Raw genomic sequence first — 13,615 nt, 5'->3', positions numbered from 1 at the left:
CCTGAATGTACAATTTATTTTTTCTCTCTGCTGAATGCATTAAATAAAATGTTATAACATTGACATTCTCAATAAATGACTGTTAGAGCTTTAGATGTATGGTCAGAGTTACAGTTCAACCATGCAGCCCTACCAGCAGCTACTGACTTTTCTTTGGCTTGATACATCTGTCCTGCAATTCTAGATCTCAGAGGTGCTAACATCAAACAATTATGTGGAGTTAAGCCCTTTGAGCTTTTCTGAAGATGTAAGAGAGGACTAAGCAAATTGCTCTTTTATATTAAATTAATATTGTATAATTGCTGCTGTTAACATTAGTTTGACAAAATGTAACAAACCATGACTCATACTTTATGAAATATGTCATATTTGACTGTTACAAATGTATGTTCAGACAAATGAGGCAATTAGTCCAGCTTTTGACATTTATTAAAGTTTTAAAAATGATAGCAGCTGCGTTGCGCCACATCAAAGGGAAAACAATCAGAGAAACAAATTTAAATTTATGTTCTGTGTTTCCTCGTTCTCTGTGACGGCACGCAGACCTGTTGCCATGGCAACTGACCTCCGTTCTGCTTGCATTCTTACTGCATTCACTTCAGCTGGACCAAGACCTAGATTTATAGGTACTTCAGAGTTAACTCTTTAGTCCTTATTAGAATTCAAATTTGCATTCACACTCCCCAAATAAATCAGACTTTTTAGACAAACGAATGATTAAAGCGGACTAAACAGAACGAGTGTCAATGCACCTTAAGACATCATGACTTAAAATAATGCAGAGCATGCAGGGCCGGCCCAAGATAAAATTATTGTCTCTGGACGCCAATAATCTACTAATCAGTAAATTATTGCTATAGAACGCAATGACAATCAATAAAGAAGCAATTCTGGGTGGAAACCTCTGCCAGGCAGAGACAACACATGAGTTTTATACCAAGCATAAGGGTTTCCAGACAAGGGACGAGACAGTCTGGTTCTGATTCAGCTGTAGAAAACAACTCCCTATCTTGTACATGTAACTCAAACAGCTTTGTCCGGTGGAAATGTACAATAATTTAGAATAAACATAGAGCAGATATTACCTTATAATAATTTTCTTCTACATTGTCAAACATAACATCGTGGAATATTTATGGATCCAATTAAAAGACAAAATGTTTGACAAAGGCGTTGATGTTGCATTCAGCCAGAAATCACATATCACTGAGGATGAAGAAGCTGCTAAGTTCAAAAGACGTTGGGTGGGGAAGGTGTGCCACAGCTCATATTCAAGCAAGCACCTTAGTGTAATGATCGTCATTATTAAAAACATAAGCTTTGTTATGCTTAAGCATCATAATGATAAGGAAGGGATGAAACCCACAGGAGAAAGAAAATACTTTTTATTCATTCTAGATATATTCTAGAATTGACTTTTTCTTAATACCTAATAAGCTAGTGGAGTCAGTAATGGGTTGTGAAATAGGAACAGTTATCATAGTGCATAGTGGAGTTGTATACAGACTTCAATGTGGAAAAACAAAGGAAAGGATGTTGGAGACTTCATGCTATGCTACTTCAAAATGAGGCATTTAGTAGCTCTATTTTGGAGGACTTTATGTTTTTTCTCCAAGTAAATAATGGTTTCACAGATAATATAGCCACTGTGTGGGAGCGTCAACAGAATACATAAGGGTAAAATTCGTTGCTTATGCATCAAAAATTAAAAAAGAAAACAGTAGGAAAGAATAAAAAAAAACATTGTAAAAAGAAATGTGTTTGTTAGAGGAAAAAAATAGCACAGAACTACTCAAATATATATCAAACACTTTGTAATCTTAAATATAAGATCCATAAAATAAATAATAAAAAAGCTGAATATGCCTTATTTAGAAGATGAGACAAGATAAACAACAAGATAACGTCAATAACGTTCCACTAATTAAAAAAAGGTGGTAAGACATTCGCTGCAGCCAAAGATAGAAATAGGGTCTTTGAAGAGTTTTATAAAAACTCTATGCATACACTAATAAACCTCACATGAAAAAAATGTAGGCTTTTTTTCCTCATCATTGAAGTTGCCTACCATCTGCCGTGAGCAAAGAAAAAAATTGGAGTCTTCTCTCACTTTGGAAGAAATCAAAGCTATGATCTTGTCTATAAAACCTGGGAAATTTCCGGGCCTGGATGGCTTTCCAGTTGGACATTATAGAAAATATATTAACATCATAGCCCTAGAGCTGCACAATGTATATTGAGAATCAGGTTCTCTACCTGGCACTTTCAATGAGGCTTTGATCTCAATTATTTCAAAAAAAGACAGAGATGTTATTTCAAACCCATTAGTCTAATAAGAGTAGACTTCCAAATACTAACAAAGATACCGACCTCACAGTTAGAAAAATACTTCCCGATATCAAAAGGAAGACCAGGTAGGCCTTATTAAGAACAGGTCTGCAGTTGTTGTGGCATTCTCTTTAGACCAGGGGTCTCAAACTCCGGTCCTTGAGCGCCGGTGTCCTGAAACTTTTAGATGTGCCTCTGCTGCACCACCTGAATAGAATAATTAGGTCATTAAGGCTTTGGAGATCTTATCTACACAAGGAGGAGGTAATTAAGCCATTTCATTCCAAGTTGTACCTGTGGCACATCGAAAAACTGCAGGACAGTGGCCCTCAAGGACTGGAGTTTGAGACTCCTGTTTTAGATGTGAGAAAGCCTTTGACCACGTGAAGTGGGGATTTCTTAAAACAACACTTCTAAAATTTGGATTTGAATCTATGTTCTGCAAATTGGTGGAAATATTATATTCTAAACTAAAAGCAGCAATTAGAATGATAATAATCTTTATTATCATTATAGAAACCATGCAATAAAGTTACATCAATTATAACAAAATTAGGTGATAAAAATAGTACTAAATGGTATTTAATAGGGGTGTAGCAATACTATAATCTCACAATATGATGCGATGTATGACTTTCTGATCACAATACAATATGTATCACGATATTTGGCAAATGATGCAATTTTATACGATTTGATCCACTTTTACGATTTTCTGAAAGATTTTAGAAGGGCAGAGTGACTTTAATGACATTTTGTGTTCCATAGACTTGGATTTAATTAGCTGAAAACTGATTGTGTCTTGTTTACATTGTGCAGCCGTGTTCGACTTGCCTCATTGAGTATTGCAACGGTGCTGGGTTTAAACTTTTTCTGTAGCTTCAGTGGTCATAGTGCTCCTTGCAGCTTTTCACTCCTGGTGGCGTTTTCTGCTCGATCGGGTTCCCTGGTCTATTTGGTCGTCAGCTTAAGTATCAAGGGTTGCGATTTCAGCTCAACCTGATCTAGGTTGGTGAGCCTGAGATGCTGGACATGGCGTGCTGCAGAACCTGTCTGCAGCACGGCAAACAGGTTCTGCAATTGGAGGACGGTCAGTTGGAAGATGAGCATGATCTGTGTCCCTCCTGTTTGGGGCCAGATCACCAAAGAAAGGCCTTGACCAATACAGCCTGCCCTATTAGTAATAACCAAAGCTCAAAACAACTCAAACCACCAACGACCCTGACCTTTGTCCCCTTCCACAACTTGTGTCCTGGTCATTGAAGCTGGTTCCTTCCAGGAACCTTCTGCTTTTGAGTTAGAATTTTGAGAAAAATGTCAGTATTCTGAGACTAGAGTCACAATTTTTTTTCAATAGCTGTAATCCTCTTTGGCATTGAGTTATAGTGGCACCAATCTCAGTCATGCAGTTACATTCTTAGTCACAAGGTATCACTGTTGGCTCCAAAATGTGAGTGTTAAGAACTAAAGACATTTTGAAAGAGAATTGTAAAATGAGGCCTTGACGACATTGAGGATTATGCCAATAGAAAGTCATTAATTAATTTCACAGGAAAAGGGTATTAAATTATTAATTAAAATTTCATTTTTATAGTGAATGATGAAAAATTTTTACTTTGAAATGGAATACAATAAAGGCTCATTGATGAAATAACATCATTTTGAGTTGAAATGAAAAAAACTACTAGATAAATTATATACCAAACACACACTTTGCAAGTATAGTTGCAAACTTTCATGTCCTTTTTTTTGTCTGTCTAATTGTATTTGTGCCTAAAGCAGGAAGAAGATGAATGGATCTCTGGATCATCCAGATCAACCAGATATAGATGCTATTAAGATGTTTGTTGGACAAATCCCACGATCATGGTCTGAAGAGCAGCTTCGTGAACTCTTTGAACCCTTTGGATCAGTCTACGAGATCAATATCTTACGAGACCGGAGCCAAAACCCACCACAGAGCAAAGGTCACCAGGCAAACACATACATGCATGGATAAAATCAATGTTTTGTGTATATTGAAGAGCACACTGAATCTTTTAACAGTCAATTCAAGTCAAACATTTTAAAACTCATAAACCCAAATTCTTAGAAATGTAATTACTGCCTTTAACAAAGAAATATGAGAACAATAAGCATAAAGATAAATCTTCTGAATGTCAGTTATGACAAATGAAATAAATAAGAGCTGCTGCCTCAGGAGAATTCTAATTCAAAAATGTTTTATTGATCCTATCGGGAAAAGTTGTTTGAACTCATACAACTTCAAACTTCAGTTATTGTAGATGGGGATGGCAGCATTACAGCAAATTTTGAAGAAGCCTCTAATTACAGACATTCTGTTTTCCTCAGACAGTTTCATGAAGAGGATGGTCAGGGTTGTTCATAATTTTCTTGATTTTAAGTAAAATCCTTCTTTGACTCATCACCTCAAGAAGGTTCCACAACAGCCCCCAGAACTGAAGCAGCCTTCTTTATCAGTTGGTGTTTTTAGGTCCCCAGGTCTGATTCTGCTTCCTCAACAAGAGAGAAGAAAAGATGAGACTCTCAATAACAGCTTTATAGAAGATCTGCAGCATCTTGCTGCAAACCTTAAAGGATCTCAGCTTCCTTAAGATGTACAAGCACATCCTTAGTTATTTACTTATTTATTTAAGGGCTCTTAAGTTTTGCTTGATGGACAAAAAGTGCCTTTTGAAAATATCTTTAAGTAAGTACTAAAATACCATTCATTAAGCCCACATTCATGTGTTGGAGAATTTTGTTTTGTAAGACAAAATAAAATTCACATGTTATTCATCAGTCAGTCAAGACTGATTGTGGAACTTGTTTTAACACTTTTTTATTTTTTGGCAGGTTGCTGTTTTGTAACATATTATACTCGTAAATCAGCCTTGGAAGCACAGAATTCTCTACACAACTTGAAGATCCTGCCTGGGGTTTGTGACAGCCTTTTTATCTCCTCTAAATGTAAACTGCTCAAAAAGTGACGTTTCTTGTAATAGTTTCATGAATGTATTTGTATAGTTGAAAGTGGACTGGAGCCAGGGTACATCTGAAGTTGCAGGATATTAGATTCAAGAACTTGACCTGGGCACCCTGATCTTTCTGTTGAATTTGATGAAGTACGTTGAAAAGCTCTGGCTGCAGTTCAACGTTAAGTCAAATGTCCTCAAAGCATTGACGAACAGCTAAAAGTCAAAGATTAAACTGAGAGCATCAGATTGTTGCTATGGTAAAACAATCTATGAAGATTGCCCTTTGAACTTTGTAAAAAAAAGTAAACTTTCCAGCTCTTTAAAATCTTAAATTTAAATGTTAAACAATTTAAAATACACTGCTCAAAAAAATAAAGGCAACACTCAAATGACACATCCTACATCTGAATGAATGAAATAAATATGAAAATAATTTCCACCTGTCGTCTATTCCATTTGCACAACAGCAGGTGATATTGATTGTCAATCAGTGTTGCTTTCTAAGTGGACAGTTTGATTTCACAGAAGTTTGATTTACTTGGACTTATATTGTGTTGTTTGAGTGTTCCCTTTATTTTTTTGAGCAGAATATTTTAATTTATCGATGCTGAAACCATTAAGTCAAATTTAACAGCTGACTGACGGCGAGAGGTGAGAACCAGTCGGTGTTTCTCTCTGGTGGGGAAAGATGAGTTACTGACAGGTTGACTGGATGGGAGATCAATGTGAAAAAACAGACAGGTACAAAGTTAGAACAATGACTGGGACTTGCTAATAATGACTACTAGGTAGCACAGGTTACCACTAGGTACCACAAAACCATGTGGCATCTGCCACTAGAATCCAGCTGCCCCTCCTGATGTTGATGAGCTGCAGCTGGCTACGCCTGCCTGACACACCCTGCAGGAGAAAAGGTAGGACATCCACGCACTCACAGCACTCAGCTCAGCTCAGTGGATGTGACAATTTTGTTCTCAAACTCTACTGAAGTTTATTTCTCACTTCAGGTTGCCACAAAACAAACTACAAACCATCTTTGCAGTGAAACACTTTGCATAACTGTTTCTTTTTTGTCATTCATCCATGACAAAAAAAAAAAAAAAAAAACGACTCCCCCAAACCCCCCACTGCAATGGCACAGCAACCCCCCTAGGGAACCACTGGACGAGTGGAACTAAAATGTGTTTCTTCAAAACAAACCTGAATGGTTGTGACTTTATATGCCAAAAATGTTACAAGAAATCCACAAAGAACACAATGACATCAATTTTCTTCCTATGTAGCCTGACAAGAAATTATTTGTTTAAAAATCATGATGATTTCTCTAAGGAAGAGACTAACCAAATATCTTTCTTTTCCACTCCATTCATAATATATGAAGTTTTTCCTGTAATGACCTTCTGCAAGAGAAGTTCAAAATAATATTCATTCATGTGGATTTTCTGACTGAGGTTTTGAGATGATGCACCTTTTCTCAATTGCAATTTTATTAATGTTTTTAAAAACAATTTAAAAACTGGATATTCTACAAAAAATCTATTTCATCCTTAAGTTTTAATATAATAAAATTTGGTTTTCCAATAAGAGATGAAGAGTTAAACAGTAACGATTAAATCTTCTGCTTCAGTTTTTATTCACAAATACTACTTTCTAAAAATCACCTGTTTTTAAAGTGAATTAACTTCATTTAGGAGAGTGCAACATCACAAAGAAGTAAGTACCTTAACTTAAGATGTTACAAATGCAAGGCATGTTTGACATTCATTTTGTTTTATTTTCCTCACAGTTTCTTTGACTATTCTTTATTATTTCTTCTTATTTCAGTGAAGATGAAAAAAACCAACAGGATATTGACATAATTCCAGCTTTTAACTCAAAACAACATATGCAACAATAAATTGTGGGTAACATGCACACGCCCCCATGCCCTGCATGTTTTAGGGGTTTCTCATCTGCCACACACCTGGATTGAATATTTTGGTGATTAACAGGCTTCGACAGTACTTGATGCTCATGCAATCATTTAAATCAGCTGTTCTGGAATAGAGGGACATCTAAAACATGCAGAGTAGGGGGGCCTGAGGACTGGATTTGAGAAGCACTGCCTTAGATAAGAGTTTGAACTCAGTGACAAACTGTTCAAATGACTCACCGTGACTCTGCATCTTCTGGTGGAACTTGTATCTGGTGAAGATTGAGTCAGCTTTAGGCAGGAGGTATGCTCTGAAGCCGTCATAATAGGTTTTGAACAACTTAGATTTGTTTGCTGACATGGTCCAAGTATTGCTTATGTTGCTGCCTTTATTTCTGTTCCTTGGTTTTGTGTTTGAACAGTCCCTTAAATATTAGCTCTGCTTTCTCCATTTATGAAATTGGAACACCAAAAGCCCCCATCTTCTTTCTTTCAGATGATGCATACAATGTCGGTTTTAATAAATCCACTTGTATGCCTGCTGATGTGAGAGTTTCTAGCCTATTTTAGCTTCATCACAATAAATACACTGGCAGCTGAAAACACAGTCAATGTCCCTAATTTGTAGTGGTAAATTTGGTTTCAGTAATTGCTTATTTCAAAATAATAGTCCCATTAATACAGTTAGAAAACATTACACTTTGGATATCTAGAAAAAGCACTGAAGAAGATAAACTTGTAAATCACTGTGATGAGCAGTTTCTAATTTCTCTCTGTTTTAGATGCATCACCCAATCCAGATGAAGCCAGCAGACAGTGAGAAAAGCAATGGTGAGTCAAGCCAACTTTATTTATAACGCCTTTCATCAACAAGGCAGTTTAAAGTCTTTTATTTGATAAAAACATACAAAATCCAATAAAATAAGCAACAAGCATGACATGTTATCAAATACATCAAAATACATTAATCAATGTTTTAGTTATTGTTAATCAAAGTCAACTCGAAACAAGTTGGTTTTTAGCATTTCAGCTGCTTTTGGGAAGTTTGTTCCACATTAGTGAAGCATGAAAACTGAATTTCCCTTTTGCCCAAGCCTTAAACTAGGTTTATATTCATCCATCCATCCATTTTCTTCCGCTCATCTAGAGTTGGGTCACCGCGGTGGCAGCCAAAGTAGGGAGGCCCAGACAATCACTTGGGCCAGCCCCTCAAGAAATTCCAAGCAAACTGAGAAACATAGTCCATCCAGCATATCCTGGGTCTTCCTTTGCGTTTCCTCCTGAAAGTAGAGCCACCTTTACTGGCTCCTCTTGACATGGTGGAACAGTGGCTTTACTCTGAGTCCCTACAGGATGACTGAGCTTATCTCTAAGGGAGAACCCAGACACCCTATGATGAAAATAGATTTCAGCCGCTTGTATCCTTGACCTTTTTCTTTTGGTCATGACCCAAAGCTCATGACTTAGTGTCATGGCTCCACTCTTCTCAGCTTGCTTTGTGAACATTTTCACTGACATTTATTTGAGGCTGGTCCCTGCTTTATATGTCTCTGCTTTTGGAGTAGGGTCAAAAGCAGAGTTAGGCCTACTAACCCTGCTTTAGTTAGTAGGACTAAGACAGGGTCAGTAGGGCCTAACCCTGCTTTAGCCCTTGTGTGGGGGTGTGGGTGACACAAGCTTCGCTCCTGTTCATTGTTTGGACATTGATATTGTGAGACGCAGCAGCAAAGAGTGAGAAGAAAAGCTAATTTTCTGCAACACCTAAGTAATGGAAGCTACAAGTAAGTGGAGGAACAATGAGATGGTGACGTTTCTTTGCATCGGATTTCAATATTCAGCGACAGCTTGATGAAGCAGTCAGGAGTGAGTCGTTTTTGTCAACTTAGCAGAGAGAACGGGAAGCCTCATTTAGTCACTTTGGAGCCGGACGCAGCCCCACGGTGTTCAGATGCAGCTAACGCCACTGCTGCTCTCCAGCAAGGTGAGCAGTTTGTAGATAGACCTATCTGTTTTTCACTATATTTTATAGTTGCCTATATACAGTCATGGAAGACATTTGAAACACAAAGTCTGCTGTATTTTTATTGCTCAAACACAACATGCGCATTTCTATTCGGTTGCACATTCCTTAGGATCAGAGTGCATTGTTCATAACTTTGTCAATATTGTGCAGCATGTTGCACTTCATTTTTTTATGTTTTAGCTGCGTGAATCTACGTGCTTCGATTGTTTGCAATTGTGCTGTTGTTGCTCCGGAGTTCCCCCTGTTGTGAGATAATAAAACATATATATATATATATATATATATATATATTTAAATATTTTATACTTCTAAATGGGTAGATATCAGTTCTCTAATTAAACAGCTATGAACTATTTATTGTGCAGGACATAAAAATGAACAATAAACCTGAAGAAAACGAGAGTGAAATTTTATCCTTGACTGTATCTCTGCACAGACTAAAATATACAAGTAATTACTTTTTGTCTTTAATCCACATGACTATTCCAGTTATTTATAATTTACATACAAAGTTATGTGTCTGTTTGAAATAATTAATTTTGTGTATATAACATCCACATTCGTAACTCTGTTATGTGTCTATATTTATATTCTATAAGATATAATATCTGATTACATTTCCCAGGGAACAGAAGAAGAAGAACATGGTTGACATGATAAACAAAGGAGAGAACCATCAGCAACATGAACAACTACTCTTGGATAGTAGCTACCAGCAAAGAGATGGCAGAGCTCCATATAAAAGAGATGAGGGAAACAAAAGAATGCAAAATAAATGAATGAAGTCTCTTTTTCATACCCACTCCACACATTATTGTATATAATGTAGTTTGTATAGCATCAAAGTCCTAATACAGACCCTTTGACAGAGTGAAAATAACATAACGAATAATTAAAAAAATCAACAAAACATGTCAAAATTAATATTCTCAGTAATTATTGTTTAGTTGTGTTCCAGATCCATTAACAAATAAAAAGGCGATTCAAAGACCGACTGACGAGCAGATCAGGAGTTTAAATGAATCAACCACCGCTGAGTTCATGAGAGGCTTATTAATAATAGAGAAATAAATATCAAGCCTGGAAACCTGATATCGTAACGGACTGAACATTATGTTTTTAACGTAATCTCTGCTCGGCTGCTGCCAGTGTCACAATCTCACTAAGGAAGAAACTGCATTAGGTTTTCTATCACTTTGTCATTTCTGATATAACTGATGTATATTTGTATAGAAAATGAGTCAATAGGGTGTAATTTACAATTTCTATGTCTTTGTGTCATGAGGTGAGAGAAAAAGTAGATATTGGTCTCAAAAAGTTTGAGCTCTCCTGCTGTATTTCAACTCTAAGACATCAGACACGTTTTCTTGAAATGAGCAAATGTTTCATCAGCACATTGGGCACATGTGATGCCTGCTCCAAAAAATAGGAGGTTTCTGAACATTCTGAAGGTAAACACCAAAGTCCTACAGCTCCGATAAATAACCACACTGATGGTCTGCGGCAACAGTTTTCCAACATCTGAAAACACATTGGCATATATTATGAATGTGCGGTGCCAACATGCAATTATGACACTATTAAGTTAATTGCAACACTCTGGCTAACATTAGCACATGTATATTTGGCAGTGTATTACAAGTTTTATAGTAGTTGGAATACACTGCAAGGTGGAGATCATCTGTCCTTGATAACAAACGCAGCATTCCTCCCACTGCACATTTTCTTGAAATCTCAGAAAAATCTATTTAAAAACTAGTCCTGCTCTCTCTTCTTCTTTTGTCTCTGGAACAACTGGCATTAGGTTGCATAGTAATGAAGCACCAGTGGGGCGCCATACCCCCCACTGCCAGGAGGTGTCGCCCTGATGCGGCCGAGCCAGGTCTGTGGAAATGCGTTCACTCCAAAATAGAGGCAGGCCAGGCCTGTAGAATGGGCCTGATGAAGTAAAGCCCAGTGGAAAAGGGGAAATAGATGAGGATAGGAACGTTGTTTGAGCTTCAGTTTTTAAGACCCGATGAAGCCAGTAGAACCATTTCATCTGCAAAAAACACAAGCGATCATAAGGTCACTAAAACGGATTCCCTCACCGTGTTGGCTGTTTGTATTTCCTTTGAATTCTTGTATAGCACTTTATATTGCCTTGTTGTTGAAAACGTGCTATATAAATCAAATTACCTTACCTTAAAAATTCTGTCCATAAAAATAATGAATAGAATCAGTGACAAAGCACAGCCTCGGTGGAATGTCACTCACTGCGCTGAATTATTGTGCAGAGGTGTTGCTGTACAGGGGCCCGGGCAGAGTTATGACAAGTCCAAGGGCCCCTGTCCGACATGGGGCTCTTCACAATTTTTCTTTCTTTTTTCATAGAAATTTAAAAAATGGGGCCCTGTCAATTACAAAATTAATTATACTGTATTTTCTAAAATAGTTTTTAGTAGTAAAAATGAAATGTTACCTCTCCCAGAGCAAAAAGCAGACATTCACATTTGTACTAATTATCCCCTGGATCTGCATAAAATGGTCCATTCCTGTTTGGAGCTCTTGACTGTGACAGTTACTATGCTGCTAAGAAAAATAATAAAATCAGGTTTTCAAAAAATAGAGGCAGAGAGAAAAAGGTAAAAGTGTCAATTTGAAACCCAGATTTCTGCAAGAAGAGGTGAGTAGACTGAGATTACCATTCAGCATATTTAGCTTAACTACAGACTACTACTTGCCTCTGTTTCACTAACATTTCATGAATTAAGGAAAGAAATTACCAACATATTCATATATTGAACTTGTACCTATACCTTTTACCACATTTAACAACAATGAGTCAGACAGCAGCAGCTCTAACCCACGTCCCTCCTGACCTGATTTCTCCTAAGTGAAATTAAAGCTGTAGTATGTAACTTTTATTAAAAAAAAGATGTTTTTTTTTTTACATATTTGTTAAAACTGTCATTATGTTGTGACAGTGCGTCATAAGAGATAATATGTGAAAAATCTATTTCCTCTGCCTTCTCCCAGTACTATCTAGAAACAACCAGTGAGTGGGTGCAGAGTTTTAGTGCTGTCAATCACAATCTCATGTGGCTGCTCATCCTCCCTTCCCTCACTCTGTGCTATGCTATAGCTAGCGCAGCCTGTTGTGAATCCTCAGTCTAGTTAGCATAACTACCAATGACAGCAGATAAACATTTTTCCTGTAATGATAAGTTGTTTTTCCACCATTAGCAGATTTAGCACTGAATGAATGAGGATAATTGATAGCGCTAAGGTTGTGTTGGTTGGAACGTTGCATTACTTTAGCCAGTAACTGCAGTTCAGGGAGCTGGTGGAGGAGTTTGATTGTTTTCACATATTATCTGTCTCATAAACTGTCACACAACATGGTGACAGCTTTAACAAATATGGAGAAAACATATTTTTCTCTCATTACCCACTTTCTTATCAAACAGCTATTAAACAAAGACCTTTGAGCCAATAAAACCTTTCAAAAAAAAGTGGGAGTGAGGGTGAGCGCCTTGTGCTTGGTTACTTCTTGCTTGTTGCTCTTTGGTCAGTGTTGAGCGTCGTTTACCATCAGGGCATTGTGTCAATTGCTATGTTTAATGTTGCAGACAGTTGCCCAGGGCATTATCTTTAGCGATGGGATTTAACACCTTCGTTTGTCACACACAGAAACACATCTACCAGCTTCGTGCCACCACCCATTTGTTGAGATCGGGATGATATGAAATAAATTTTCCGGTTCGTCTGTAAAACTACACTTACATTCACTATCTATTTATACATTTATACACCTATTTATACACCTACAGCCACCCACTGTAGGTGTATAAATACACCTGCAGTGTATTTATACACCTCCATTCGCTCTGAACCAGCAGCTCCTGGAGGAGAAAAGCGGCCGTACTACAGGCATTGTGCAAATTTCTCGGTGGGCTTGGGAGCCCCTTGGGATCAACCCAGAGGAGCTGGCCCAGGTAGCTGGGGAGAGGCAAGCCTGTGCAGAAGTCCAGGCAGCACAGGTCAACAATGAGGCAAAGAACTCAGACACTCAAATCAAGTAGTCAGTAATCTAAGTTACTTAATTGGTTAATTGGATTAAAAAGTAACTTTAATCCAATTAAAGTTACTTTTCAAAGTAACTTTGCCATCACTGTGTTTCAAACTCGTTCCATCACTTCTGTATTTCAGCAAGTTTGAAATTTTGTGGCCTTTGTTGTTCTTCTCTCTTTGCTGCGACATCTGACCTCGCCAATTGCCAATCAATGAACAGGAACTAAGCTTGCATCGCCCATGCCAGTGCAGGGTCCAAAAAAGCAGGGATGGGCCTCGAAAAAATGCAAGTGGATCGCTCGCGATACAGGCTGGTCCATT

General features: G+C 37.5%; 1 protein-coding gene across 4 annotated transcripts in view; it reads left to right on the top strand.

Moving 5' to 3' along the window:
- celf1 (cugbp, Elav-like family member 1) overlaps positions 1-13,615 on the top strand; it is a 34,706-nt gene that overhangs the window by 1,991 nt on the left and 19,100 nt on the right. For 3 of the 4 annotated variants that reach the window (XM_055022466.1, XM_055022467.1, XM_055022465.1), the window contains exons 2-4: positions 4,108-4,295; positions 5,185-5,267; positions 8,001-8,049. In XM_055022466.1, coding sequence (XP_054878441.1) covers positions 4,108-4,295; positions 5,185-5,267; positions 8,001-8,049 — 320 coding nt within the window. Of the gene's footprint in view, positions 1-4,107; positions 4,296-5,184; positions 5,268-6,944; positions 7,523-8,000; positions 8,050-13,615 lie in introns of those variants that run through there. The other variant, XM_055022469.1, reaches the window with a different exon arrangement.

Source organism: Poeciliopsis prolifica, unplaced genomic scaffold (genome assembly GCF_027474105.1).
Source record: "Poeciliopsis prolifica strain line A6 unplaced genomic scaffold, Auburn_PproV2 SCAFFOLD086, whole genome shotgun sequence".
Lineage (NCBI taxonomy): Eukaryota > Metazoa > Chordata > Actinopteri > Cyprinodontiformes > Poeciliidae > Poeciliopsis > Poeciliopsis prolifica.
This window is presented reverse-complemented; position numbering and strand designations above follow the sequence as displayed.